This window comes from Callionymus lyra, chromosome 14 (assembly GCF_982586985.1).
Source record: "Callionymus lyra chromosome 14, fCalLyr1.hap1.1, whole genome shotgun sequence".
NCBI lineage: Eukaryota > Metazoa > Chordata > Actinopteri > Syngnathiformes > Callionymidae > Callionymus > Callionymus lyra.
In genome coordinates this window covers 3325902-3351736 of record NC_141831.1, presented here as the reverse complement: position 1 = coordinate 3351736, position 25835 = coordinate 3325902, and the positions used below count along the sequence as shown (strand labels likewise).

General features: G+C 41.7%; 2 protein-coding genes across 4 annotated transcripts in view; both read left to right on the top strand.

Moving 5' to 3' along the window:
* LOC148065726 (actin-binding LIM protein 3-like) overlaps positions 1-561 on the top strand; it is a 41374-nt gene extending 40813 nt beyond the window's left edge. The window contains exon 22 of the mRNA XM_087808066.1: positions 61-561. Coding sequence (XP_087664192.1) covers positions 61-174 — 114 coding nt within the window. The 3' untranslated portion in view covers positions 175-561. The remainder of the gene's footprint in view (positions 1-60) is intronic.
* A 1079-nt stretch (positions 562-1640) lies between these two features.
* LOC148065725 (actin filament-associated protein 1-like 1) overlaps positions 1641-25835 on the top strand; it is a 37161-nt gene continuing 12966 nt past the window's right edge. For 2 of the 3 annotated variants that reach the window (XM_087806872.1, XM_087806871.1), the window contains exons 1-12: positions 1641-1798; positions 15513-15641; positions 18107-18181; positions 19750-19998; positions 20058-20147; positions 21389-21600; positions 21662-21841; positions 22009-22101; positions 22390-22477; positions 23379-23537; positions 23603-23817; positions 24473-24618. In XM_087806872.1, the coding sequence (XP_087662998.1) occupies positions 1777-1798; positions 15513-15641; positions 18107-18181; positions 19750-19998; positions 20058-20147; positions 21389-21600; positions 21662-21841; positions 22009-22101; positions 22390-22477; positions 23379-23537; positions 23603-23817; positions 24473-24618 (1658 nt within the window). In that variant the 5' untranslated portion in view covers positions 1641-1776. The remainder of the gene's footprint in view (positions 1799-15512; positions 15642-18106; positions 18182-19749; positions 19999-20057; positions 20148-21388; positions 21601-21661; positions 21842-22008; positions 22102-22389; positions 22478-23378; positions 23538-23602; positions 23818-24472; positions 24619-25835) is intronic. The other variant, XM_087806873.1, reaches the window with a different exon arrangement.

Genomic DNA, 25835 nt, shown 5'->3' with positions numbered 1-25835 from the left:
TTTTTCAAGTGTGAGATCTTCATGACGTCATTGATGGTCTGACGCGTGCCTCCTCGACAGCGCCACCTGTCGCCGGAGGAGTTCCAGAGAGTGTTCGGCATGAACATGTCCAGCTTCGACCGCCTGGCTCAGTGGAAGAAGAACGAGCTGAAGAAACGAGTGCGACTGTTTTAAGACATCTGTAGTTTACTGTTTCACCACCAGAGGGCGGTGTGCTATTACTGACCACTATCATGACGTCATCAACTAACGGAAACATGCTTTCAAATTCAAACTAATGTTTCATTGACATGTACAGATAAACACTCACGCGCACCTTCTGAAAACCAAAGTTCTGGAACTTTTAAAATATTTACGATTTCATTTAAATTCACGTCGTTTTTATACCATGTTTTTTATTTGTTTGATTAGCTTTAATTTGGGTATTTGTTTACTTAATACATGTGTTTAACAATCAGGAGGATTTATTTATTATGTATTTATTCATGAGAATTAGAGAATTCTGGGTCTTTTCTTGTTGTGTTTGAAATAAAAGTGATCATAGATATTGATGATTGATGGATTATCTCGTCACTGTGAAATAAATCATCGTTTAATTTAAACTATTATTTACCGTAAATAAATATGAATGAATAATTAAATCACTGTGTTTGCGTCCAATTATTTATTTACACGACACAGTCACGTGATGAATGAAGATCTTCTGAACAAGAGTCATGTTAAAAATAAAATGTAATCATAGATATCGATGGATTTTCTCGTCACTATGAAATTAATCATCATTGAATTCAATTTAAACTAATTATTTTTAAATAAATATGAATACAAGATTCAATAACTGTGTTTTAAACTTTTAAACTGTAAACTATTTATTTACACTTACTTACTAACAGTCAGGTGATGAATAAAGATCTTCTGAACAAGATGTTTAAAATAAAATGTGATCATAGATATTAATGATCGATAGATTTTCTCGTCACTGTGAAATTAATCATCATTTAATTCAATTTAAACTTTTTTTTTAACTGTAAATAAATATGAATAAATGAATCAATCACTGTGTTTGCGTCCATACATTTTAAACTATTTATTTACACAACACAGTCACGTGATAAATAAAGATCTTTTGAACAAGATTCAGGTTTGAAATAAAAGTGATCATAGATATTAATGATTATCTCGTCACTGTGAAATTAATCATCATTTACTTCAATTTAAACTTTTGCTAACAGTTAATAAATATGAATACATGATTCAATCACTGTGTTTCAAAGTTTTAAACTGTAAACTGTACAATTTATTTACACTTACTTACTTACAGTCACGTGATGAATAAAGATCTTATGAACAAGATTCATGTTTAAAAGAAGTTTAGTCCCAAATATTCTGTAGAATTTCAGGATTATTGTCTGTAACTTCATGAGAACATCCATGTGTGTCGCTCTCACGAACAGTAGTAGAAGAAATACTTCATATCTGGGATCTGAGGACTCAAGTTTCCTTGAGTGAGTCCAGGACGAGGATTTAAAGTCACAGTAAAAACACGGACTTCCTTCCGCTCAGCGGACGCAGTAACCCGGCGGGCGCTGGGACCCCGCGGACACCCGTGAGAAGCTCCGGAGTCTCCCGAGTCGAGCCGCGGACACGAGCCGCTGCTGAGACTCATTCGGCCGCACGAGCGTCCGGCGTGTGCGCGGAGATGCGTGGACGAGCCTGAAGAAGTTTGGAATAAAAGATAGAAGAGCAGAAGAAAGATAAAGAGATAAAGAAGTAAAGATGGACTCCAGGCGTCAGAGCGGTGAGTGACTCAAGACTCGCTTCCAAAAGACTCGTTTAAAGGGCGTTTTTTTTTTAAAACTCTCCAACAAATGATTAGATTTTACACTGAAACTGGTTCAGAAAAATCACATGTTCATGAAACTAGTTTAGATCCTGAGACAAGAAACTATTGTTGAGCATCACGTGCGAAAAACTATCACGATTTAACGAAAAATCTTTGCGTTAAAAGTAAAAAAAAACATGTAAATATGCCAGAGAGTAAGAAATGCGTCCAAGTTATACAAATAAATAACATTAACTTATTTAATTGAATTCGAAGATTTTAGAAGATTTAAATCGTCCAAACTTTTAAATTACGTCGATAATAAAAATACAAAATTAAATAAAGTATCTTTTTTCACTTTTCGAATACATACTAAAGCATCGATTGCTTTAAATGTATATATATTTTTTAAATCCACACAATGTTGCCGAGGTAACATGTCACACACCTTTGCGCATGCGCAGCTTTAAGTCGATTTTTATCTATTTATTTATTCTTTAGAAATGAATCTGTAAATAATTGTAGCTATATAGTAATGCTTTAATTTAAAAACTTAACAGACAATAAAAATGCAACTTAAAAGAACGAATTTGGTGACGTTTCGTCAAAAGTTAGCGGCTGGTTTCCATGGTGACGGGCGAGTGACGTCATCAGAGAGGTGCAGGTCGCAGGTAGAGTGACGTCATCCGAGAGCAACATGGAGGCGTCGAGCTGGAAGTGGATCTGCTGGAGGATGAAAGAGTCTTTTGTCTCTTGTGAGCCTGCAGGGCGAGCGATGCTGCGGTCAACAGGAAGCTGTGTCCCAGCTAGCAGGTGACGAGGCGTGAAGGATGACGTCACGGACGAATAACGTGTTTCATGTGTCAAATTAAAATTTAATTATAATTTCTCTCTAAAAAAAAAAAAGATTAAAAAAGTTTTCAAGTTAAATTTACATCTAATATTTTTAAAGATGTATTTAAATACATTTGTTCTATTGAAGAGTACTTTTAACTCACTTATTTTATTGATCTCATCAGTTGATTTTAGCGCTAAGCTAGCTAGCTGTCAATGCTAAACCTTTAGTTTTTGGATATGAATGAAAATGAAAAAGTAATAATGAAATTTTACAGAAAGATTGTTAAACTAAGGTGGCTGGGAAGTGCAAAACAAATTTGAGTTTAAATAATAAATACCTTTTTAAGACTTTTTATGCATAAAAACAACTGAACGTGATAAATCCTTCAAACATCAGACGCTAGCTTTAGCATCTCTTTCTCATAAAGAGTAGTAACTTATCTTGACTTTTACGACCTTTATTTAACGAACATGAATTCTTCAGTTCAAGAGAAGTTTCAGTTCTTGTAAATAATTTGTATATTTTTAAGATCGTTTTTATTTTATTTTGTATTATCTCTTGTAGTATTTCTTTCTCCTTGCACTTTATTTTCTTCCAACTGCGCTGTTGTGAAAGTGTGTTTCCCCTCTGGGGATGAATAAAGCCTTTCTATTCTATTCTATTCAATCTGTGATCTTTGTGAAGATGATTTGTTGTTGTTGTTGTTGTTGTCGTTGTTGTTGTTGTTGTTGTTGTTGTTGATCATCTGGACTCGAACCTCTCGGACTCATGAGGTCGACTCGTGTTATTTTCATTTCATTCAATTATGTTGGTTTGTGATTCTCGGCGGCCATTTTGTTTGATCATTATCGAGAAAAATCAACTTTGACAATATATTTTACTTCCAAACGTTGAAATGGCTTCCACTGGTCAAGTCGGGACGTTCTGGAGAAGCATCTGTGGAGGTTGTCGGCTTGAATCCCGCCCGACACCTGGAGCGGCTTCAGTCGGTTCTGGTGTAAAGTCGGACCATCTGGAGGTTGAACTGGGTCGTCCAACATCTGACTCGACTTAACCGTCCTCCTGATATGAGACGAGCGTCTAGATTACTGTGATAATCCAGGGATTATTGTACGTGTGATTAACATAATGTCACCACATTAGTTTAGTTTTATCTACACGTAAATACATTTATACGTTTTATCATCATTATGAGAAGGTATTAGCTGTTAACTATGTAGATAAATGACTAATATAACAAATGATTATTTACTTCTTAGGAATAACCGTCTAACAAGATGCTAGTAGTATTAGTATATGTGTAGTATTGTCCAGTACTTGACTCTGGTGTTGTGATAGTGTAGTAACAAGTATATATGTGTAGTATTGTCCAGTACTTGACTCTGGTGTTGTGATAGTGTAGTAACAAGTATATATGTGTAGTATTGTCCAGTACTTGACTCTGGTGTTGTGATAGTGTAGTAACAAGTATATATGTTTAGTATTGTCCAGTACTTGACTCTGGTGTTGTGATAGTGTAGTAACAAGTATATGTGAGGTATTGTCCAGTACTTGACTCTGGTGTTGTGATAGTGTAGTAACAAGTATATATGTGTAGTATTGTCCAGTACTTGACTCTGGTGTTGTGATAGGGTAGTAAAAAGTATATATGTGTAGTATTGTCCAGTACTTGTCTCTGGTGTTGTGATAATGTAGTAACAAGTATATATGTGTAGTATTGTCCAGTACTTGACTCTGGTGTTGTGATAATGTAGTAACAAGTATATATGTGTAGTATTGTCCAGTACTTGACTCTGGTGTTGTGATAGTGTAGTAACAAGTATATATGTGTAGTATTGTCCAGTACTTGACTCTGGTGTTGTAGTATTTACAGACCACATGACTCTTGATGAAGTCGTAACTACTTTCATTTATTTTCAAACCAAAATATGTCCAAACATCAGCTTTAAAAGCTGCTGGACTCACTGTATCCTCTGGTCCTCAGTTACCACAGGGATTTGACAGGGTCTACACATCCCTAGATTCTAGTAGCTACTTTGTAATAATAACTGATTTTTTTCTGCAACACAAACATAAATAATACGTTTGTTAACGTGTCTAATTGTCATCAGAGTCTTAAGTAAAAACATCAAGTCCAGTAAAGAAAATATGATATTTTGAGGAAAAAGCAAACGTTCTTCTCGAGGCGTCTTCTACTGATCACACGCAGACAAAAGTCTTCCAGTCGAGTGGATGTTTTACGTCTTCATAAACGTCGCCGCCATGACGTCCATCACTTTCTTCTTCTTCTTCTACATCTGTTTGTCGTCAAGACGTCAAACGTTCCGTCCGGACTCGCTCTTTGAATCCTCGGCTGCTTCTGCGACCGGATCGTGTTTAAAGTGGACTTTTGTCTCGGCGAGGACTTGAACTCTGACCCTGTGGACGTCTGGAGAGACGAGGAGATGAGAGGAGGATGTGGGGGAGGAAGTGTGGAGGAGGGTCTTGAGTTCTACAGCAGTTGTTGTCGTGATGAGAGTCTCGTGTCGTGTCTCATGACCGACCGTCTTTAAGGTCCACACCAGCTCCAGATGACCAGAGAAGCTGCTAACGCTAAGTGTAGCTGAGGGTGTGTGTGTGTGTGTGTGTGTGTGTGTGTGTGTGTGTGTGTGTGTGCGTGTGTGTGTGCATGTGTGTCAGTCAGTCCAGGGTCCACAAAGATCCCTCTGTGCACGAGGGCGACCACAAGCCTCCGGAACAGCTGACGCTCAGGAACTCTCTGAGAGAACGAAGAGAAGAATCTGTGGCGGACATTCTTTGATCTGCTGCTCGTGAACTTCACTTCTTCTCCAGTCATGGGTTCAAACATGTAGATCAGCTTCGTTCTGATGTCCTGGTCTGATGTTCTGGTGGCTTCACCGAGGTGCAGGTATCTTGGGGTCTTGTTCACGAGTGAGGGAAGAGCCGAGCCAAAAGACCAGTTGATCTGTGTCGTCTTTTGTCGCCAACCATGGCTGGAAAGAAAAAGATGGCCGAACTGAGATGTCTCCTCGAGGTATCTTCTCTAGCTTTGTCATTGGTAAGAGACTCGACGCCTTCCATGTGTTTCCCCTTCGGTCCACACAGTAATTTTACTAAGGGAGCATTAAAGGAAGTATTTTATATTTATAAAGAGCTTTTCCAGACCAGGGTCACAAAGCGCTTAAACAACCAAAACAATATTCAATAAAATATATACTTTAAAGATCAAGATAAAACTGATAACACAAGAGTCTCAGAGAATCAAGGAAAAGCTCAAATCAAAGTGTCTTGAGATGTTTCTTGAAGGAGTCAGTAGATCATCAAACACAGATGTTTCTTGAAGGAGTCAGTAGATCATCAAACACACATGTTTCTTGAAGGAGTCAGTAGATCATCAAACACAGATGTTTCTTGAAGGAGTCAGTAGATCATCAAACACACAGATGTTTCTTGAAGGAGTCAGTAGATCATCAAACACAGATGTTTCTTGAAGGAGTCAGTAGATCATCAAACACAGATGTTTCTTGAAGGAGTCAGTAGATCATCAAACACAGAGATGTTTCTTGAAGGAGTCAGTAGATCATCAAACACAGATGTTTCTTGAAGGAGTCAGTAGATCATCAAACACAGAGATGTTTCTTGAAGGAGTCAGTAGATCATCAATCACAGATGTTTCTTGAAGGAGTCAACTGATCATCAAACACAGATGTTTCTTGAAGGAGTCAGTAGATCATCAAACACAGATGTTTCTTGAAGGAGTCAGTAGATCATCAAACACAGATGTTTCTTGAAGGAGTCAGTAGATCATCAAACACTGATGTTTCTTGAAGGAGTCAGTAGATCATCAAACACAGAGATGTTTCTTGAAGGAGTCAGTAGATCATCAAACACAGATGTTTCTTGAAGGAGTCAGTAGATCATCAAACACAGATGTTTCTTGAAGGAGTCAGTAGATCATCAAACACAGAGATGTTTCTTGAAGGAGTCAGTAGATCATCAAACACAGATGTTTCTTGAAGGAGTCAGTAGATCATCAAACACAGATGTTTCTTGAAGGAGTCAGTAGATCATCAAACACAGATGTTTCTTGAAGGAGTCAGTAGATCATCAAACACAGATGTTTCTTGAAGGAGTCAGTAGATCATCAAACACAGATGTTTCTTGAAGGAGTCAGTAGATCATCAAACACAGAGATGTTTCTTGAAGGAGTCAGTAGACCATCAAACACAGAGATGGTTCCAAAGCTTAGGAGCAACAGTCTGGAAGGATTTCTCTCCTCTGGTCTGGAAGTTCAGGAACCATCAGTAGATTCTGATCCACAGAGCGGGTCAGAATTCTTGCTCCATCCATCCATGTTCAACTGGGAGGAGACCTCGGGTCAGACCCGTCCTTATCCCTGAGGAGCTGGAAGAGTTTTCAGAGGAGTAGATAAGTCTGGACCTCTTCACTCTGGCGGCTGCCCCCGCGACCCTCGGACATCAGTAGAAGATGAAAGACAAACTTCTGAGACGATCAAAGTCAGATCCTATGAGTTCTACAGATAATACATGAACGTGTTTGGATTTCATCGTCTCCTGGTCAAGAAATGTTGTGACACTTATTACGTTTTTTTTTAAACAATTACAGCAAAAAGTAATTGTCTGTGACTTTATACAAGTTTTGCAAGTAGAATAAAAGATGCAATTATGTTCAAGGTGATGTTTTTAAACTATCAAGTACATATTTAATCATGTTAAATACTATGTAACAATAATACTAATGAGATAATGTAACAGCCGGAAAAAGACGAGGGAGGAAAGTTGAGATAAACTACAAGACAGGAAGCAGCAGCTGCTGGCTGTGAAATAAAACACACAGACTCACACACACACTCACACACAGACTCACGCACACACTCACACACAGACTCACACACACACTCACACACAGACTCACACACAGACCCACACACACTCACACACAGACTCACACACAGACCCACACACACTCACACACAGACTCACACACAGACTCACACACAGACCCACACACACTCACACACAGACTCACACACAGACTCACACACACTCACACACAGACTCACACACACTCACACACAGACTCACACACACTCACACACAGACTCACACACAGACCCACACACACTCACACACAGACTCACACACACTCACACACAGACTCACACACACTCACACACAGACTCACACACAGACTCACACACACTCACACACAGACCCACACACACTCACACACAGACTCACACACAGACCCACACACACTCACACACAGACCCACACACACTCACACACAGACTCACACACAGACTCACACACAGACTCACACACAGACCCACACAGACTCACACACAGACCCACACACACTCACACACAGACTCACACACAGACTCACACAGCTGCCGAGGACATGTGGATGTCGACGCTGCAGCTGTGTTCACGCCACGCCTCGTCTTGTTTTCCTTTCCCCTGGTGTTGTTCTCTGCGGACCATTGTGGACGTCTATTCCTGGCCCGGAGGAGACAATGGAGTATTGTGAGGAGACTTGAGAGGAAACATGTTCACGCTGAGAGACGACTGATGTCACTTTGTTCCACTTCTTTCATCGCGGCAGCAGCAGCAGCAGCAACTCGCTGGTCTCTCTCTTGAAATGGTTTTTCTTATCAGATTCTCAAACGTTTGCTCCCAGAATTCCTGCCGTCGTACTTCAGCCTTCAATGTTGTGCGTCGTATGCTGTTGTGTAGATGTGTAGATGTGTAGATGTGTAGATGTGTAGATGTGTAATAGACGACACAAACACATGGAATAAAAGCTCCAGATCGTCTTGTTACATCATTTTCCTAAGTTTAGAGATTTTTCTCAGTTGAAGCAGTTTGTGGTCAGTTTTCTGCAGTGTTGAACATTCATTCATTTTCTGCCGCTTTATCCCTTTATGGGGGTCGCGGGGAGACTGGAGTCTATCCCAGTATCATAGGGCGAGAGGCAGGGGACACCCTGGACAGGACGCCAGTCTATCTCAGGACACACAAAGACACACAATCATTCACAAACACACTCATACCTACGGACAATTTCCCCAAAGTTCTCAATCAACCTCTGTATGTTTTTGGACTGTGGGAGGAAACCGGAGTGCCCGGAGTAAACCCACACAACACGGGGAGAACATACTAACTCCACACAGAGAGGTCACAAGTTGGCTTAGAAGCGAACCAGCAACCTTCTAGCGACCGTGCTAACCACTGTGCCACCGTGCGCCCCTAACTAGAGACATGTCTTTGTCAAATACAACACCCAGGTTTCTCAGGCTCAGTTTGACAGACTGACTTAAGTCACTCAAGTACTGACTCAACCCTGGAATCTTATCATCAACAACAATCACCAGAGTTTCAGTTTTGTCCACATTTAGCTTCAAAGTGTTTTCACTCATTGTTTGATTTCTAGCAAACAATTGACTAAGTTCAGCCTCTGGGGCTCAGTTGGATCAACAGAGCAGTAGAGCTGGATGTCATCAGCAAAGAAACATAAGGACTGAATGATTTTACTCAGAGGAATCAAGTACAGCAAAAACAATAAAGGACCCAGAACAGAACCTTGAGGGACTCCACACAACAGATGATTCAGACATCATTTGATTGACAGATACACTAAAACTGCCCAGAAAGGTATGACAAGAACAACTGTAACACAGACCCAGACAGTCTTCATCCCTCAGTCTTCTCAGCAGGATCTGGTTCAACTGAGTCAAAGGACAGATCCAACAGAACCAGAACATCAGGATGTCACTGGACACTTTCAGTAAGACTGTCTCCGTAGATGTTTGTGGAAGCCAGACTGAAACTTTTTATGGATGTCGCTCTGATCCAGGAACAAAGACAGCTGCTCAGACACCACCTTCTCCAAGATCTTGGACAAGAAAGGGAGCTTAGAAATAGACCTGAAATGACTGAGGTCAGTTGAGTCTAAGCCTGGCTTGTTGAGCAGAGGCTCCACAATGGCATGTTTAAATGCATTGGGAAAAACCCCTGTGGAAAGGGAGAGGTTCACCATATTGGTAACCCAGGGGCCAATTACATCAAATACTTTGATAAAAAGCCTACAAGGAAGGACGTCGGATGAGCAAGAGGAGGGTTTCATCTTGTTCACTAGTGCTGAGATATTAGCCAGAGTTACAGGGTTAAAGAAGGACCACAAGCTGGAGACAGGCTCGTTCTCAGTGTTGTGTTTATCAAATGTTGTGTGTCATATGATGCTGTTGTGTTTATCAAATGCTGTGTGTCGTATGATGCTGTTGTGTTTATCAAATGTTGTGTGTCATATGATGCTGTTGTGTTTATCAAGTGTTGTGTGTCGTATGATGCTGTTGTGTTTATCAAATGTTGTGTGTCGTATGATGCTGTTGTGTTTATCAAATGTTGTGTGTCGTATGATGCTGTTGTGTTTATCAAATGTTGTGTGTCGTATGATGCTGTTGTGTTTATCAAATGTTGTGTGTCGTATGATGCTGTTGTGTTTATCAAATGTTGTGTGTCGTATGATGCTGTTGTGTTTATCAAATGTTGTGTGTCGTAGGATGCAGTTGTGTTTATCAAATGTTGTGTGTCGTATGATGCTGTTGTGTTTATCAAATGTTGTGTGTCGTATGATGCTGTTGTGTTTATCAAATGTTGTGTGTCGTATGATGCTGTTGTGTTTATCAAATGTTGTGTGTCGTATGATGCTGTTGTGTTTATCAAATGTTGTGTGTCGTATGATGCAGTTGTGTTTATCAAATGTTGTGTGTCGTATGATGCAGTTGTGTTTATCAAGTGTTGTGTGTCGTATGATGCTGTTGTGTTTATCAAATGTTGTGTGTCGTATGATGCTGACAGACTTCCGGCTCCAATGTTGTTGACATGATGGTGAAGATGTTTGACGGATCCATACATATCATGTTGAACTTCCTGTTGCGTCGTCACCCACTTGCCCCGGCTAGCTGGGCGGGAGGAAAGTGAAACACCTGGACTGAATCACGAGGCAGAAAAACAAATTGAAAGTAGTTTCTCCAGAGTGGACCTTGACCTTTGGCCCTCCCTGCTTTGATGCTCCTGCACCGAACAACATTTAAAAAGATAAATCGAACACTTCAAAGGATCTTAATGAACATCACTCACGTCAGTCCACACTCAAGGTCACGAGACTTCGGACCAGAACGTTTTGTGGTTTGTTGGCTTTGATGGTTCAAGAGTTTTTCATTATGGTGACACTTCAAAGTGTGGAGTGAAGAAGAATTTTTTAAACCAAAAACTTTCTCCACAGGAATGTTTTAATGAAACATTCAGAGGTTTTTTTTTTAAGCTTTAAAACTGTGAGTTTAAACCTCAACGAACTTTAAATGAGCTTTTACTTGTTTTTTTAAACAGAATCATCTGTTAATGAACATTGTGTCGTATGATGCTGTTGTGTTTGTCAAGTGTTGTGTGTCGTATGATGCTGTTGTGTTTGTCAAGTGTTGTGTGTCGTATGATGCTGTTGTGTTTGTCAAGTGTTGTGTGTCGTATGATGCTGTTGTGTTTGTCAAGTGTTGTGTGTCGTATGATGCTGTTGTGTTTGTCAAGTGTTGTGTGTCGTATGATGCTGTTGTGTTTGTCAAGTGTTGTGTGTCGTATGATGCTGTTGTGTTTGTCAAGTGTTGTGTGTCGTATGATGCTGTTGTGTTTGTCAAGTGTTGTGTGTCGTATGATGCTGTTGTGTTTGTCAAGTGTTGTGTGTCGTATGATGCTGTTGTGTTTGTCAAGTGTTGTGTGTCGTATGATGCTGTTGTGTTTGTCAAGTGTTGTGTGTCGTATGATGCTGTTGTGTTTGTCAAGTGTTGTGTGTCGTATGATGCTGTTGTGTTTGTCAAGTGTTGTGTGTCGTATGATGCTGTTGTGTTTGTCAAGTGTTGTGTGTCGTATGATGCTGTTGTGTTTGTCAAGTGTTGTGTGTCGTATGATGCTGTTGTGTTTGTCAAGTGTTGTGTGTCGTATGATGCTGTTGTGTTTGTCAAGTGTTGTGTGTCGTATGATGCTGTTGTGTTTGTCAAGTGTTGTGTGTCGTATGATGCTGTTGTGTTTGTCAAGTGTTGTGTGTCGTATGATGCTGTTGTGTTTGTCAAGTGTTGTGTGTCGTATGATGCTGTTGTGTTTGTCAAGTGTTGTGTGTCGTATGATGCTGTTGTGTTTGTCAAGTGTTGTGTGTCGTATGATGCTGTTGTGTTTGTCAAGTGTTGTGTGTCGTATGATGCTGTTGTGTTTGTCAAGTGTTGTGTGTCGTATGATGCTGTTGTGTTTGTCAAGTGTTGTGTGTCGAATGATGCTGTTGTGTTTGTCAAGTGTTGTGTGTCGTATGATGCTGTTGTGTTTGTCAAGTGTTGTGTGTCGTATGATGCTGTTGTGTTTGTCAAGTGTTGTGTGTCGTATGATGCTGTTGTGTTTGTCAAGTGTTGTGTGTCGTATGATGCTGTTGTGTTTGTCAAGTGTTGTGTGTCGTATGATGCTGTTGTGTTTATCAAGTGTTGTGTGTCGTATGATGCTGTTGTGTTTATCAAGTGTTGTGTGTCGTATGATGCTGTTGTGTTTGTCAAGTGTTGTGTGTCGTATGATGCTGTTGTGTTTGTCAAGTGTTGTGTGTCGTATGATGCTGTTGTGTTTGTCAAGTGTTGTGTGTCGTATGATGCTGTTGTGTTTGTCAAGTGTTGTGTGTCGTATGATGCTGTTGTGTTTGTCAAGTGTTGTGTGTCGTATGATGCTGTTGTGTTTGTCAAGTGTTGTGTGTCGTATGATGCTGTTGTGTTTGTCAAGTGTTGTGTGTCGAATGATGCTGTTGTGTTTGTCAAGTGTTGTGTGTCGTATGATGCTGTTGTGTTTGTCAAGTGTTGTGTGTCGTATGATGCTGTTCTGTTTGTCAAGTGTTGTGTGTCGTATGATGCTGTTGTGTTTGTCAAGTGTTGTGTGTCGTATGATGCTGTTCTGTTTGTCAAGTGTTGTGTGTCGTATGATGCTGTTGTGTTTATCAAGTGTTGTGTGTCGTATGATGCTGTTGTGTTTGTCAAGTGTTGTGTGTCGTATGATGCTGTTCTGTTTGTCAAGTGTTGTGTGTCGTATGATGCTGTTGTGTTTGTCAAGTGTTGTGTGTCGTATGATGCTGTTCTGTTTGTCAAGTGTTGTGTGTCGTATGATGCTGTTGTGTTTGTCAAGTGTTGTGTGTCGTATGATGCTGTTGTGTTTGTCAAGTGTTGTGTGTCGTATGATGCTGTTCTGTTTGTCAAATGTTGTGTGTCGTATGATGCTGTTGTGTTTGTCAAGTGTTGTGTGTCGTATGATGCTGTTGTGTTTGTCAAGTGTTGTGTGTCGTATGATGCTGTTGTGTTTGTCAAGTGTTGTGTGTCGTATGATGCTGTTGTGTTTATCAAGTGTTGTGTGTTGTATGATGCTGTTGTGTTTATCAAGTGTTGTGTGTTGTATGATGCTGTTGTGTTTGTCAAGTGTTGTGTGTCGTATGATGCTGTTGTGTTTGTCAAGTGTTGTGTGTCGTATGATGCGGTTGTGTTAATGAACATGTGTCGTATGATGCTGTTGTGTTTGTCAAGTGTTGTGTGTCGTATGATGCTGTTGTGTTTGTCAAGTGTTGTGTGTCGTATGATGCTGTTGTGTTTGTCAAGTGTTGTGTGTCGTATGATGCTGTTGTGTTTATCAAGTGTTGTGTGTTGTATGATGCTGTTGTGTTTATCAAATGTTGTGTGTTGTATGATGCTGTTGTGTTTGTCAAGTGTTGTGTGTCGTATGATGCTGTTGTGTTTGTCAAGTGTTGTGTGTCGTATGATGCTGTTGTGTTTGTCAAGTGTTGTGTGTCGTATGATGCTGTTGTGTTTATCAAGTGTTGTGTGTTGTATGATGCTGTTGTGTTTATCAAATGTTGTGTGTTGTATGATGCTGATGTGTTTGTCAAGTGTTGTGTGTCGTATGATGCTGTTGTGTTTATCAAATGTTGTGTGTCGTATGATGCTGTTGTGTTTGTCAAGTGTTGTGTGTCGTATGATGCTGTTGTGTTTATCAAGTGTTGTGTGTTGTATGATGCTGTTGTGTTTATCAAATGTTGTGTGTTGTATGATGCTGATGTGTTTGTCAAGTGTTATGTGTCGTATGATGCTGTTGTGTTTGTCAAGTGTTGTGTGTCGTATGATGCTGTTCTGTTTGTCAAGTGTTGTGTGTCGTATGATGCTGTTGTGTTTGTCAAGTGTTGTGTGTCGTATGATGCTGTTGTGTTTGTCAAGTGTTATGTGTCGTATGATGCTGTTGTGTTTATCACATGTGTGTCGTATGATGCTGTTGTGTTTATCAAGTGTTGTGTGTTGAATGATTCTATTGAGTTTATCAAATGTTGTGTGTCGTATGAAAATGTTGTGAGTCTGCTGCACAGGATGAAAAACTCGAGATGAATCAGTTCAGGAAGTTTTTCTTATTCTCTCTGAAGCTGAACTGAGGATTATTTTCTTTTCTTTGGCTTCACTTCTACATGGAAGGAAACGTCCTCACCCCCCTCTCACCCGTCTCACCCTCTCACCCCGTCTCCCCCTCTCACCCTCTCCCCCTCTCACCCCTCTCACCCTCTCACCCGTCTCACCCTCTCACCCGTCTCACCCTCTCACCCCGTCTCACCCTCTCCCCCCTCTCAACCCTCTCACCCTTCTCACCCCTCACCCCCCTCTCACTCGGTCTCACCCCTCTCCCCCCTCTCACCCTTTCACCCGTCTCACCCTCTCCCCCGTCTCACCCTTCTCACCCCTCTCACCCTCTCACCCTTTCACCCGTCTCACCCTCTCCCCCGTCTCACCCTTCTCACCCCTCTCACCCCTCTCACCCTCTCACCCTTTCACCCGTCTCACCCTCTCCCCCGTCTCACCCTTCTCACCCCTCTCACCCTCTCACCCTTTCACCCGTCTCACCCTCTCCCCCGTCTCACCCGTCTCACCCTCTCACCCCTCTCAACCCTCTCACCCTTCTCACCCCTCTCCCCCCTCTCACTCGGTCTCACCCCTCTCCCCCCTCTCACCCTTTCACCCGTCTCACCCTCTCCCCCGTCTCCCCCTTCTCACCCCTCTCACCCTTTCACCCGTCTCACCCTCTCCCCCGTCTCACCCCTCTCACCCCTCTCACCCGGTCTCACCCCTCTCACCCTTTCACCCGTCTCACCCTCTCACCCGGTCTCACCCTCCCACCCGTCTCACCCTCCCACCCGTCTCACCCTCCCACCCGTCTCACCCTCCCACCCGTCTCACCCCTCTCACCCGGTCTCACCCCTCATACCCTTTCACCCGTCTCACCCTCCCACCCGTCTCACCCTCCCACCCGTCTCACCCTCCCACCCGTCTCACCCTCTCACCCCTCCCGTCTCCGTCAGTGGGCAGGATGTGTAGAGTGTGTATCCGTTCATTTGTAACGCAGCCAAACACACACATTCGTGCGGAGGTTCAGTTGTTGTTGGAGACAAATCCTCTGGAGGGAATTGAACCTGACACCAGGCTCAAGCCGACTAAGACAGATTAAAGTTAGACCCGATGTTTCCACTGTCGCTTTCGTAAAAAACACGTTTGTTTTTCCCGTTTAAACTTTTAAGATTCGAGATGAGACACAAACACAGAGTTTCAATGGTAACCAATGGAAAACCAGATCATATATTATATATATTTATACAGTATAAGAATCTCTTCGTCTGACGTGACTTCAGTGTAGCATGAAGGTGAAGAAGAGAGTGCAGGCAGGGCGGAGATAACTTAAAACAATAACCAAGTATCTGATGCTCTTGTCATGTGACCTGCAGTGGTGATGGAGCGCCTCGTGACGGAACTGTCGTCCCTCCTGAAGATGCTGGACCACGAGACGGTCAGTCCAGCAACCACCGACAAGATGGCGTCCGTACGCAACATCCTGGACACCATGCAGCTGTCAGGTATGTTTGGAGTATTATTTATTTATAGTGATATATAGTGATAGTGTAGTAACAAGTATATATGTGTAGTATTGTCCAGTACTTGACTCTGGTGTTGTGATAGTGTAGTAACGAGTATATATGTGTAGTATTGTCCAGTACTTGACTCTGGTGTTATGATAGTGTAGTAACAAGTATATATGTGTAGTATTGTCCAGTACTTGACTCTAGTGTTGTGATAGTGTAGTAACAAGTATATATGTGTAGTATTGTCCAGTACTTGACTCTGGTGTTGTGATAGTGTAGTAGCAAGTATATATGTGTAGTGTTGTCCAGTACTTGACTCTGGTGTTGTGATAGTGTAGTAACAAGTATATATGTGTAGTATTGTCCAGTACTTGACTCTGGTGTTGTGATAGTGTAGTAACAAGTATATACTGTATGTGTAGTATTGTCCAGTACTTGACTCTGGTGTTGTGATAGTGTAGTAACACATATATATGTGTAGTATTGTCCAGTACTTGACTCTGGTGTTGTGATAGTGTAGTAACAAGTATATATGTGTAGTATTGTCCAGTACTTGACTCTGGTGTTGTGATAGTGTAGTAACAAGTATATATGTGTAGTATTGTCCAGTACTTGACTCTGGTGTTGTGATAGTGTAGTAACAAGTATATATGTGTAGTATTGTCCAGTACTTGACTCTGGTGTTGTGATAGTGTAGTAACAAGTATATATGTGTAGTATTGTCCAGTACTTGACTCTGGTGTTGTGATAGTGTAGTAACAAGTATATATGTGTAGTATTGTCCAGTACTTGACTCTGGTGTTGTGATAGTGTAGTAACAAGTATATATGTGTAGTATTGTCCAGTACTTGACTCTGGTGTTGTGATAGTGTAGTAACAAGTATATATGTGTAGTATTGTCCAGTACTTGACTCTGGTGTTGTGATAGTGTAGTAACAAGTATATATGTGTAGTATTGTCCAGTACTTGACTCTGGTGTTGTAGTATTTACAGACCACATGACTCTTGACGAAGTTGTAACTTCTTTCATTTTATTTCAAACCAAAATATGTCCAAACATCAGCTTTAAAAGCTGCTGGACTCACTGTATCCTCTCGTCCTCAGTCATCATTCTTACTTCAGCTGGACGTAACGACTGCTGCCATCTAGAGGCCGGAAGTTTAAACGCAAGACAAACATGAACAAACACTGTGGATGTTTCAATATTAAATGCTAATAAAATAATGTTATTATTTTTGTTTCGTACACACTTTAAACAACAGAGTAACTACGATAGAAATAATATATAATCATTGAAGAAATCGTTTCAATCGTTACAGTACTTTTGTTCTTATATACGTCATCAAGAAAGAAATGTTTTAGTTTATCATAGTGTTTGTTTGAATGAATGACAGGAAGAGTTTCTCCCTTTCTTGACCCAGATCCTTGGTCGGGGGGTCAGTGAGGGGGAGATAGAGGGGGAGATAGAGGGGGGAGATAGAGGGGGATACAGTGGAAATAGAGGGGGAAATAGAGGGGGAGACAGAGGAAATAGAGGGGGAGATAGAGGGGGATACAGTGGAAATAGAGGGGGAAATAGAGGGGGAGACAGAGGAAATAGAGGGGGAGGTATAGGGGGAGATAGAGGGGGAGACAGAGGAAATAGAGGGGGAGGTATAGGGGGAGGGAGAGGGGGAGATAGAGGGGGATACAGTGGAAATAGAGGGGGAAATAGAGGGGGAGACAGAGGAAATAGAGGGGGAGATAGAGGTGGATACAGTGGAAATAGAGGGGGGAATAGAGGGGGAGACAGAGGAAATAGAGGGGGAGATAGAGGGGGATACAGTGGAAATAGAGGGGGAGACAGAGGAAATAGAGGGGGAGATAGAGGGGGATACAGTGGAAATAGAGGGGGAAATAGAGGGGGAGACAGAGGAAATAGAGGGGGAGATAGAGGGGGATACAGTGGAAATAGAGGGGGAAATAGAGGGGGAGACAGAGGAAATAGAGGGGGAGATAGAGGGGGATACAGTGGAAATAGAGGTGGAAATAGAGGGGGAGACAGAGGAAATAGAGGGGGAGATAGAGGGGGATACAGTGGAAATAGAGGGGGAAATAGAGGGGGAGACAGAGGAAATAGAGGGGGAGGTATAGGGGGAGGTAGAGGGGGAGATAGAGGGGGAGATAGAAGGGGATACAGTGGAAATAGAGGGGGAGACAGAGGGGGAGACAGAGGAGGGTCAGTGCAGACACAGTGAGCAAGCGAACGTTTGTCAACAGGAAGTGAGAGCAGATAAAGGCTGTAAGAGGATCAGGTCTAAGAGGATCACGAGAGCAGGTCAACGGGAGAAAATCCTGTCTGAGTGTTGATGGACCGACATGATAATAACATGATAACAACATGATACTAACATGATAACAACATGATAACAACATGATAATAACATGTAACTACACGTCCTTCAACTCTCTCTCCTCAGGCGCCGACGTCTACGTCAACAGCTGTCTCTATAGCAACGGCACCAGCTTCGTGGAGTCGCTGTTCGAAGACTTCGGTGAGTCCTGAACCGTGAGCCGAAGACTCGCGACTCTTTCGTGAGACGCTTTCATCCGAGACGGTCGTCGAGTCACAGCACGAGTCGGTCGTTAATGAGCCTCATTACATTCTTTCTGCTCCCTCTTCCTTCCGGAGAGATTCAATCACACGTTCCACGATTCTTCACGAGTCTTATGAGTCTTCATGAGTCTTCATGAGTCTTTATGAGTCTTTATGAGTCTTTATGAGTCTTCATGAGTCTTTATGAGTCTTCATGAGTCTTCACAAGTCTTATGAGTCTTTGTGAGTCTTTATGAGTCTTTATGAGTGTTCATGAGTCTTTATGAGTCTTCATGAGTCTTCATGAGTCTTCATGAGTCTTTATGAGTCTTTATGAGTCTTTATGAGTCTTTATGAGTCTTTATTAGTCTTTATGAGTCTTCATGAGTCTTCATGAGTCTTTATGAGTCTTCATGAGTCTCCATGAGTTTTTATAAGTCTTCATGAGTCTCCATGAGTTTTTATTAGTCTTCATGAGTCTCCATGAGTTTTTATAAGTCTTCATGAGTCTCCATGAGTTTTTATAAGTCTTCATGAGTCTCCATGAGTTTTTATAAGTCTTCATGAGTCTCCATGAGTTTTTATAAGTCTTCATGAGTCTTCATGAGTTTTTATAAGTCTTCATGAGTCTCCATGAGTTTTTATAAGTCTTCATGAGTCTTCATGAGTTTTTATAAGTCTTCATGAGTCTCCATGAGTTTTTATAAGTCTTCATGAGTCTCCATGAGTTTTTATAAGTCTTCATGAGTCTCCATGAGTTTTTATAAGTCTTCATGAGTCTCCATGAGTTTTTATAAGTCTTCATGAGTCTCCATGAGTTTTTATAAGTCTTCATGAGTCTCCATGAGTTTTTATAAGTCTTCATGAGTCTCCATGAGTTTTTATAAGTCTTCATGAGTCTCCATGAGTTTTTATAAGTCTTTATGAGTCTCCATGAGTTTTTATAAGTCTTCATGAGTCTCCATGAGTTTTTATAAGTCTTCATGAGTCTCCATGAGTTTTTATAAGTCTTCATGAGTCTCCATGAGTTTTTATAAGTCTTCATGAGTCTCCATGAGTTTTTATAAGTCTTCATGAGTCTCCATGAGTTTTTATTAGTCTTTATGAGTCTTCATGAGTCTTTATAAGTCTCCATTAGTCTTCATGAGTCTCCATGAGTTTTTATTAGTCTTTATGAGTCTTCATGAGTCTTCACGAGTCTTTATTAGTCTTTGTGAGTCTCCATGAGTTTTCATGAGTCTTCATGAGTCTCCATGAGTTTTTATAAGTCTTCATGAGTCTCTCATTCTGACTCACACTCACTCAACTGAGTCATGTTCCTCCTCATGTGTGACGATCAAGTAGTTACACAGAAGGTCAAGTAAGAAGTTCATGTAAGAAGGTCATGTAAGAAGTTCATGTAAGAAGTTCATGTAAGAAGGTCATGTAAGAAGGTCGTGTAAGAAGGTCGTGTAAGAAGGTCATGTGATCAGAACTTCCTGGATCTTCATGACTTCTTGAGACTAACAATAACGACTCGTCCTCCAGCAGACGTGGACCTGCACATGCTCAGTGCGTCGCCGCTGGAGCAGAAGGACGAGGAGGAGAAAACCAACACATCTGTAAGAAGGTCCAGAACCTCCTGTGAGTCTTCATCACTGACCCCCCAACCCCCTCAGACCCCCACAGACACCCCTCCCCCGGTGCCCACCAGCGCTCTGCCCGACGACTACTACGAGGAGGCGGTTCCTCTGGACCCTGGATCTGCTCCTCAGTACTTCAGCACCGGCCTGGAGCGTCAGTGAAGATCTCACCCGGGTCCACTGGTCCTCTGGTCTCATGCTTGTGCTCCACAGCCTCCAGGAACTCTGTGGAGGACGACTACTACGAGGACGCCGAGAACAACTACCCCAGCACCCGCCTCAACGGACCCCCCAAGAACTCATGTGCGTTACTGAACCAAAGTGTTGAACTTTATCATTGAGATGTTGTGTATTTTATCCATTTTTTTTTTAAATCTCGGAAACAAATGTGTTTGTGGTATCCCTTGTGTTGTCTCTGCATGTGTATTTATAGAAGGAAGGTCGTTGACCTCGACCCAGAGACAACACAAAAGTTACACATTCATTATTTTTTTAATTAAATAATTTATTCGTTGAATTAAAAATATATTTTCTAAATGATTAATTATTTTTTACACATATAGTTTAATATTGTGTTTCAATAATTTAAATAATAATGTTCTAAAGTCAATATTTTTGGATTCATAGTATTTTAAATGAGTTGTTTATGTTGGTATAATAGAGTCTCCAGACTAAACCAACAGAGCACAGAGCTACTGGGTCAATCTTTCAGCCAATCACGTGATGACGTAGAAGCACATGATCCAGTAGCTCTGTGTTCTGTTAGTCATGTCTGGAGACTCTATTATACCAACATAAACAACTCATTATTTTTGAATTATTGGAATATTAAACTCTATTTGTAAGAAAAAAATCATTTTGAAAATATTCGACTTATAAAAACACATTTTAAAAATACAAATTATTGAATTAACTGAAAAAAATAAAACAAAATGTCAATAAAAAATGCATACATTAAGAAAGAAATGCAAAAATAAAATTCAAACTTTTAATATATTCATTATTGAATTTAATTATTGAAAAAAACCCAAAACAAAACAGTTTAAAATATTGTTATTCAAATATAAAAAAACATTTAGATATTGAAAATATGAAATGTTTTAAATTCAATTGTTAAAAAAAACAACCTCATTTTAACATTTTATAAAGAAATCACTTCGTCCAATCATTGCAACAAAATCAAAAATTCAGTATATATATTTTTTTAATAATCTATTTTTAAATTAAATGATATGTATTTAAAAAAAATCTAATTTTAACTCAATCAATTTAGAAAATATTTAATTCAATTATAAAAACTAATTAAATGCTTAAAAACCAACATGATATGTTGATGGAGTGTTAGCCTAGCGTAGCTTCAACCTCTCTCGTCAGCTGGAGTGTTAGCCTAGCGTAGCTTCAACCTCTCTCGTCAGCTGGAGTGTTAGCCTAGCGTAGCTTCAACCTCTCTTGTCTGCTGGAGTGTTAGCCTAGCGTAGCTTCAACCTCTCTCGTCTGCTGGAGTGTTAGCCTAGCGTAGCTTCAACCTCTCTCGTCTGCTCCAGACAACGACTCGGACGCTCTCAGCAGCTCCTACGAGTCGTACGAGGAGGAGGAGGAGGAGGTCAAAGGTCAGGAGGCTCCTCAGAGGTGGATGGCCGACGAGAGTCCGGACGGCGCCGTCAGAGACTGTCGCATCTGCGCCTTCCTGCTGCGCAAGAAGCGCTTCGGCCAGTGGGCCAAGCAGCTGGTGGTGGTCCGGGACAACAAGCTCCAGGTGAGCCGGTGAAGAGGTCTCCTTGTCTGGAGCCGTCGCTGACGTGGCTGAACCTCCGCAGTGCTTCAAGAGCATCAAGGAGACTTCTCCTCAGACCGAGCTCCCGCTGAACCTCTGCAACGTCATCTACGTCACCAAGGACGGACGCAAGCAGAGGCACGAGCTCAGGTTCTCGCTGCCCGGAGGAGAAGCTCTGGTGCTGGCCGTGCAGAGCAGAGAACAAGCCCAGAGGTGGCTGAAGGTTGGTGAGAAGTCCTTAGAAGTTCTAAGAAGTTCTGAGAAGATCGGAGAAGTTCAAAGATCGGAGACGTTTTGAGAAGATCTGAGAAGTTCAGAGAGGATCTGAGAAGTTCTGAGAAGTTTCAAGAAGATCTGAGAAGATCTTAGAAGTTCCTGGTCCCTCCACAGGTGGTCCAGGAAGTGGGGAGTCAGTGCAGCAACACTGAAGGTCTGGATGGATCCACGTCGCCCATCATACAGAGAAAGATGGAGCTGGACAAGGTGTGTTACTTGAACTTTTTAATATATTATTCGATTTTTTTTGTGTCTAAAAAGTGAAGCGTGGAAAAGAAAACGTGTTCAATAAACACAAAAACATAATTAAACGCATGTTTTTTTTAATACTTTTTACAAGTGAAAACAGAGAAAATGTACCTGAAACAAATCAACATTAACATTTGCAGAGGTCAGCATAATGTGTTCATGTGAACGTGACCTTGAACCTGGACCTCCACAGTGCTGAAACATTATGACCAGCTGAACAAACAGTAACAGAGCTTCCATCGGCAGGTGTTGCTCAGCGACAGGCCGGCGTCGGACTCGGACAGCGGGCCGACGGCAGAACCGACTCAGGGCTGGGACGCCACGGACTCGCTGAGTGAGTGTGGAGAGTTTGACAGGAAGGATCCGTGTCAGGGGGTCAGAGGTCACCGTGTCGTGTGACAGAGACAACAGAGGGACAGGAAGTGTGTGTCGCGAGCTGATACCACTTCCTTCCTCGACCTTCCTGCCATTGTTGTCGATGACGATGATGATGATGTCACAGGAAGTGAAGCTTCAGCACCTGGAGCTTCACTTCCTGTGACGACAGAGTCATTGGTGTAAGAAAATATCGGCATTTACTCGATAGATGGCAGCAGTCATTACGTGCTCCGCAGCTAGAGGGAGAATGATGACTGAGGACGAGAGGATACAGTGAGTCCAGCAGCTTTTAAAGCTGATGTTTGGACATATTTTGGTTTGAAAACAAATGAAAGTAGTTACGACTTTGTTAAGATACATGTGGTCTGTAAATACTACAACACCAGAGTCAAGTACTGGACAATACTACACATATATACTTGTTACTATACTATCAAAACACCAGAGTCAAGTACTGGACAATACTACACATATATACTTGTTACTACACTATCAAAACACCAGAGTCAAGTACTGGACAATACTACACATATATACTTGTTACTACACTATCACAACACCAGAGTCAAGTACTGGACAATACTACACATATATACTTGTTACTACATTATCACAACACCAGAGTCAAGTACTGGACAATACTACACATATATACTTGTTACTACACTATCACAACACCAGAGTCAAGTACTGGACAATACTACACATATATACTTGTTACTACACTATCACAACACCAGAGTCAAGTACTGGACAATACTACACATAAATACTTGTTACTACACTATCACTGTATATTGTATCGGTTCTTGACAGTACACTCTCTATGGATCATGTGACCTCATCTTTGATTCCAGACCGAAACAAACGAGGCGCCTTCTCCGAGCTGACCGGGTCCATGAGTCGAGCCGCCGGGAAGAAGATCAGCCGAATCATCACTTTCTCCAAGAGGAAGCCTCCACTGCCGGGAGAGGTCCTTCATTCCTCCTCCGGTCACCATGACAACCCTCGCTGTGGTGAGCAAGAAGCCTCTGAATGGTGTAGAACTCCTTCAGAACTTCAGGTCTGACTCTCCTCGCAGGACAACTGAGTGTGTTGCTCAACGGCTCGTGGAAGGAGCGCTGGTGTGTGCTGCGGGGGGGAAGTCTTCACCTGCAGAAGGAGCCGGGTGACCTCCGACCCGCAGTTGCCGTGGTTCACCTGAAGGGGGCAGAGGTGGTTCCGGGGGGGCTCGGACCCAAACACCCCTTTTCTTTCCGCATCCTCCAGGGATCACAGGAGCTGGCGGCGCTGGAGGTGAGTTCAACTCTGGTCATAATGTTCTGGTCTTATGTTCTACTTTCTGACTGGTCATAATGGTCTGGTCTTATGTTCTAATCTCTGACTGGTCATAATGTTCTGGTCTTATGTTCTACTCTCTGACTGGTCATAATGTTCTGGTCATAATGTTCAACTCTGAGTGGTCATAATGTTCTGGTCATAATCTTCAACTCTGAATGGTCATAATGTTCTGGTCTTATGTTCACCTCTATGACTGGTCGTAATGTTCTGGTCATAATCTTCAACTCTGACTGGTCATAATGTTCAGGTCTTATGTTCACCTCTATGACTGGTCGTAATGTTCTGGTCTTATGTTCTACTCTCTGACTGGTCATAATGTTCTGGTCATAATCTTCAACTCTGACTGGTCATAATGTTCAGGTCTTATGTTCACCTCTATGACTGGTCATAATGTTCTGGTCATAATCTTCAACTCTGACTGGTCATAATGTTCTGGTCTTATGTTCAACTCTATGACTGGTCATAATGTTCTGGTCATAATCCTTAACTCTGACTGGTCATAATGTTCTGGCTCGTGAGTCTTGGCTTAAGTTCTAAAAATAGTGGGATGTTCACAGTCATGTGAAAAGCGGCTGAAATGTGGGTGTGGCTTTTATTTCCGGGCCTGAAGACCAACTGCTCGGAGAATCTGGGTCGATGGCTCGGCCTGTTGTTCGCTGAGACCGGGAGCTGCTCCGTCCCTGAGGAGCTGCACTACGACTACATCGACGTGGACACGCTCACGGATATCCAGCAGCACGCCAGGCACTCCTTCCTGTGAGTGACCCATGTGACCCGTCGTTTTAACTAGTCCCTGAGAATGTCAACTAGTCCCTGAGAATGTCAACTAGTCATGAATCATTTCAACTAGTCCCTGAGAACGTCAACTAGTCATGAATCATTTCAACTAGTCCCTGAGAATGTCAACTAGTCATGAATCGTTTCAACTAGTCCCTGAGAATGTCAACTAGTCATGAATCATTTCAACTAGTCCCTGAGAATGTCAACTAGTCATGAGTCATTTCAACTAGTCCCTGAGAATGTCAACTAGTCCCTGAGAATGTCAACTAGTCATGAATCATTTCAACTAGTCCCTGAGAATGTCAACTAGTCATGAATCATTTCAACTAGTCCCTGAGAATGTCAACTAGTCATGAGTCATTTCAAGTAGTCCCTGAGAATGTCAACTAGTCCCTGAGAATGTCAACTAGTCATGAATCATTTCAACTAGTCCCTGAGAATGTCAACTAGTCATGAATCATTTCAACTAGTCCCTGAGAATGTCAACTAGTCATGAGTCATTTCAACTAGTGCCTGAGAATGTCAACTAGTCATGAATCGTTTCAACTAGTCCCTGAGAATGTCAACTAGTCATGAATCGTTTCAACTAGTCCCTGAGAATGTCAACTAGTCATGAATAATTTCAACTAGTCCCTGAGAATGTCAACTAGTCATGAATCGTTTCAACTAGTCCCTGAGAATGTCAACTAGTCATGAATAATTTCAACTAGTCCCTGAGAATGTCAACTAGTCATGAGTCATTTCAACTAGTCCCTGAGAATGTCAACTAGTCATGAATAATTTCAACTAGTCCCTGAGAATGTCAACTAGTCATGAGTCATTTCAACTAGTCCCTGAGAACGTCAACTAGTCATACATCATTTCAACTAGTCCCCGAGAATTTCAACTAGTCATGAGTCATTTCAACTAGTCCCTGAGAATGTCAACTAGTCATGAATCATTTCAACTAGTGCCTGCTATTGTCAACTAGTCGTGAATCATTGCAACTAGTCCCTGAGAATGTCAACTAGTCATGAGTCATTGCAACTAGTCCCTGAGAATGTCAACTAGTCATGAATCATTTCAACTAGTCCCTGAAAATTTCAACTAGTCATGAGTCATTTCAACTAGTCCCTGAGAATGTCAACTAGTCATGAATCATTGCAACTAGTCCCTGAGAATTTCAACTAGTCATACATCATTTCAACTAGCCC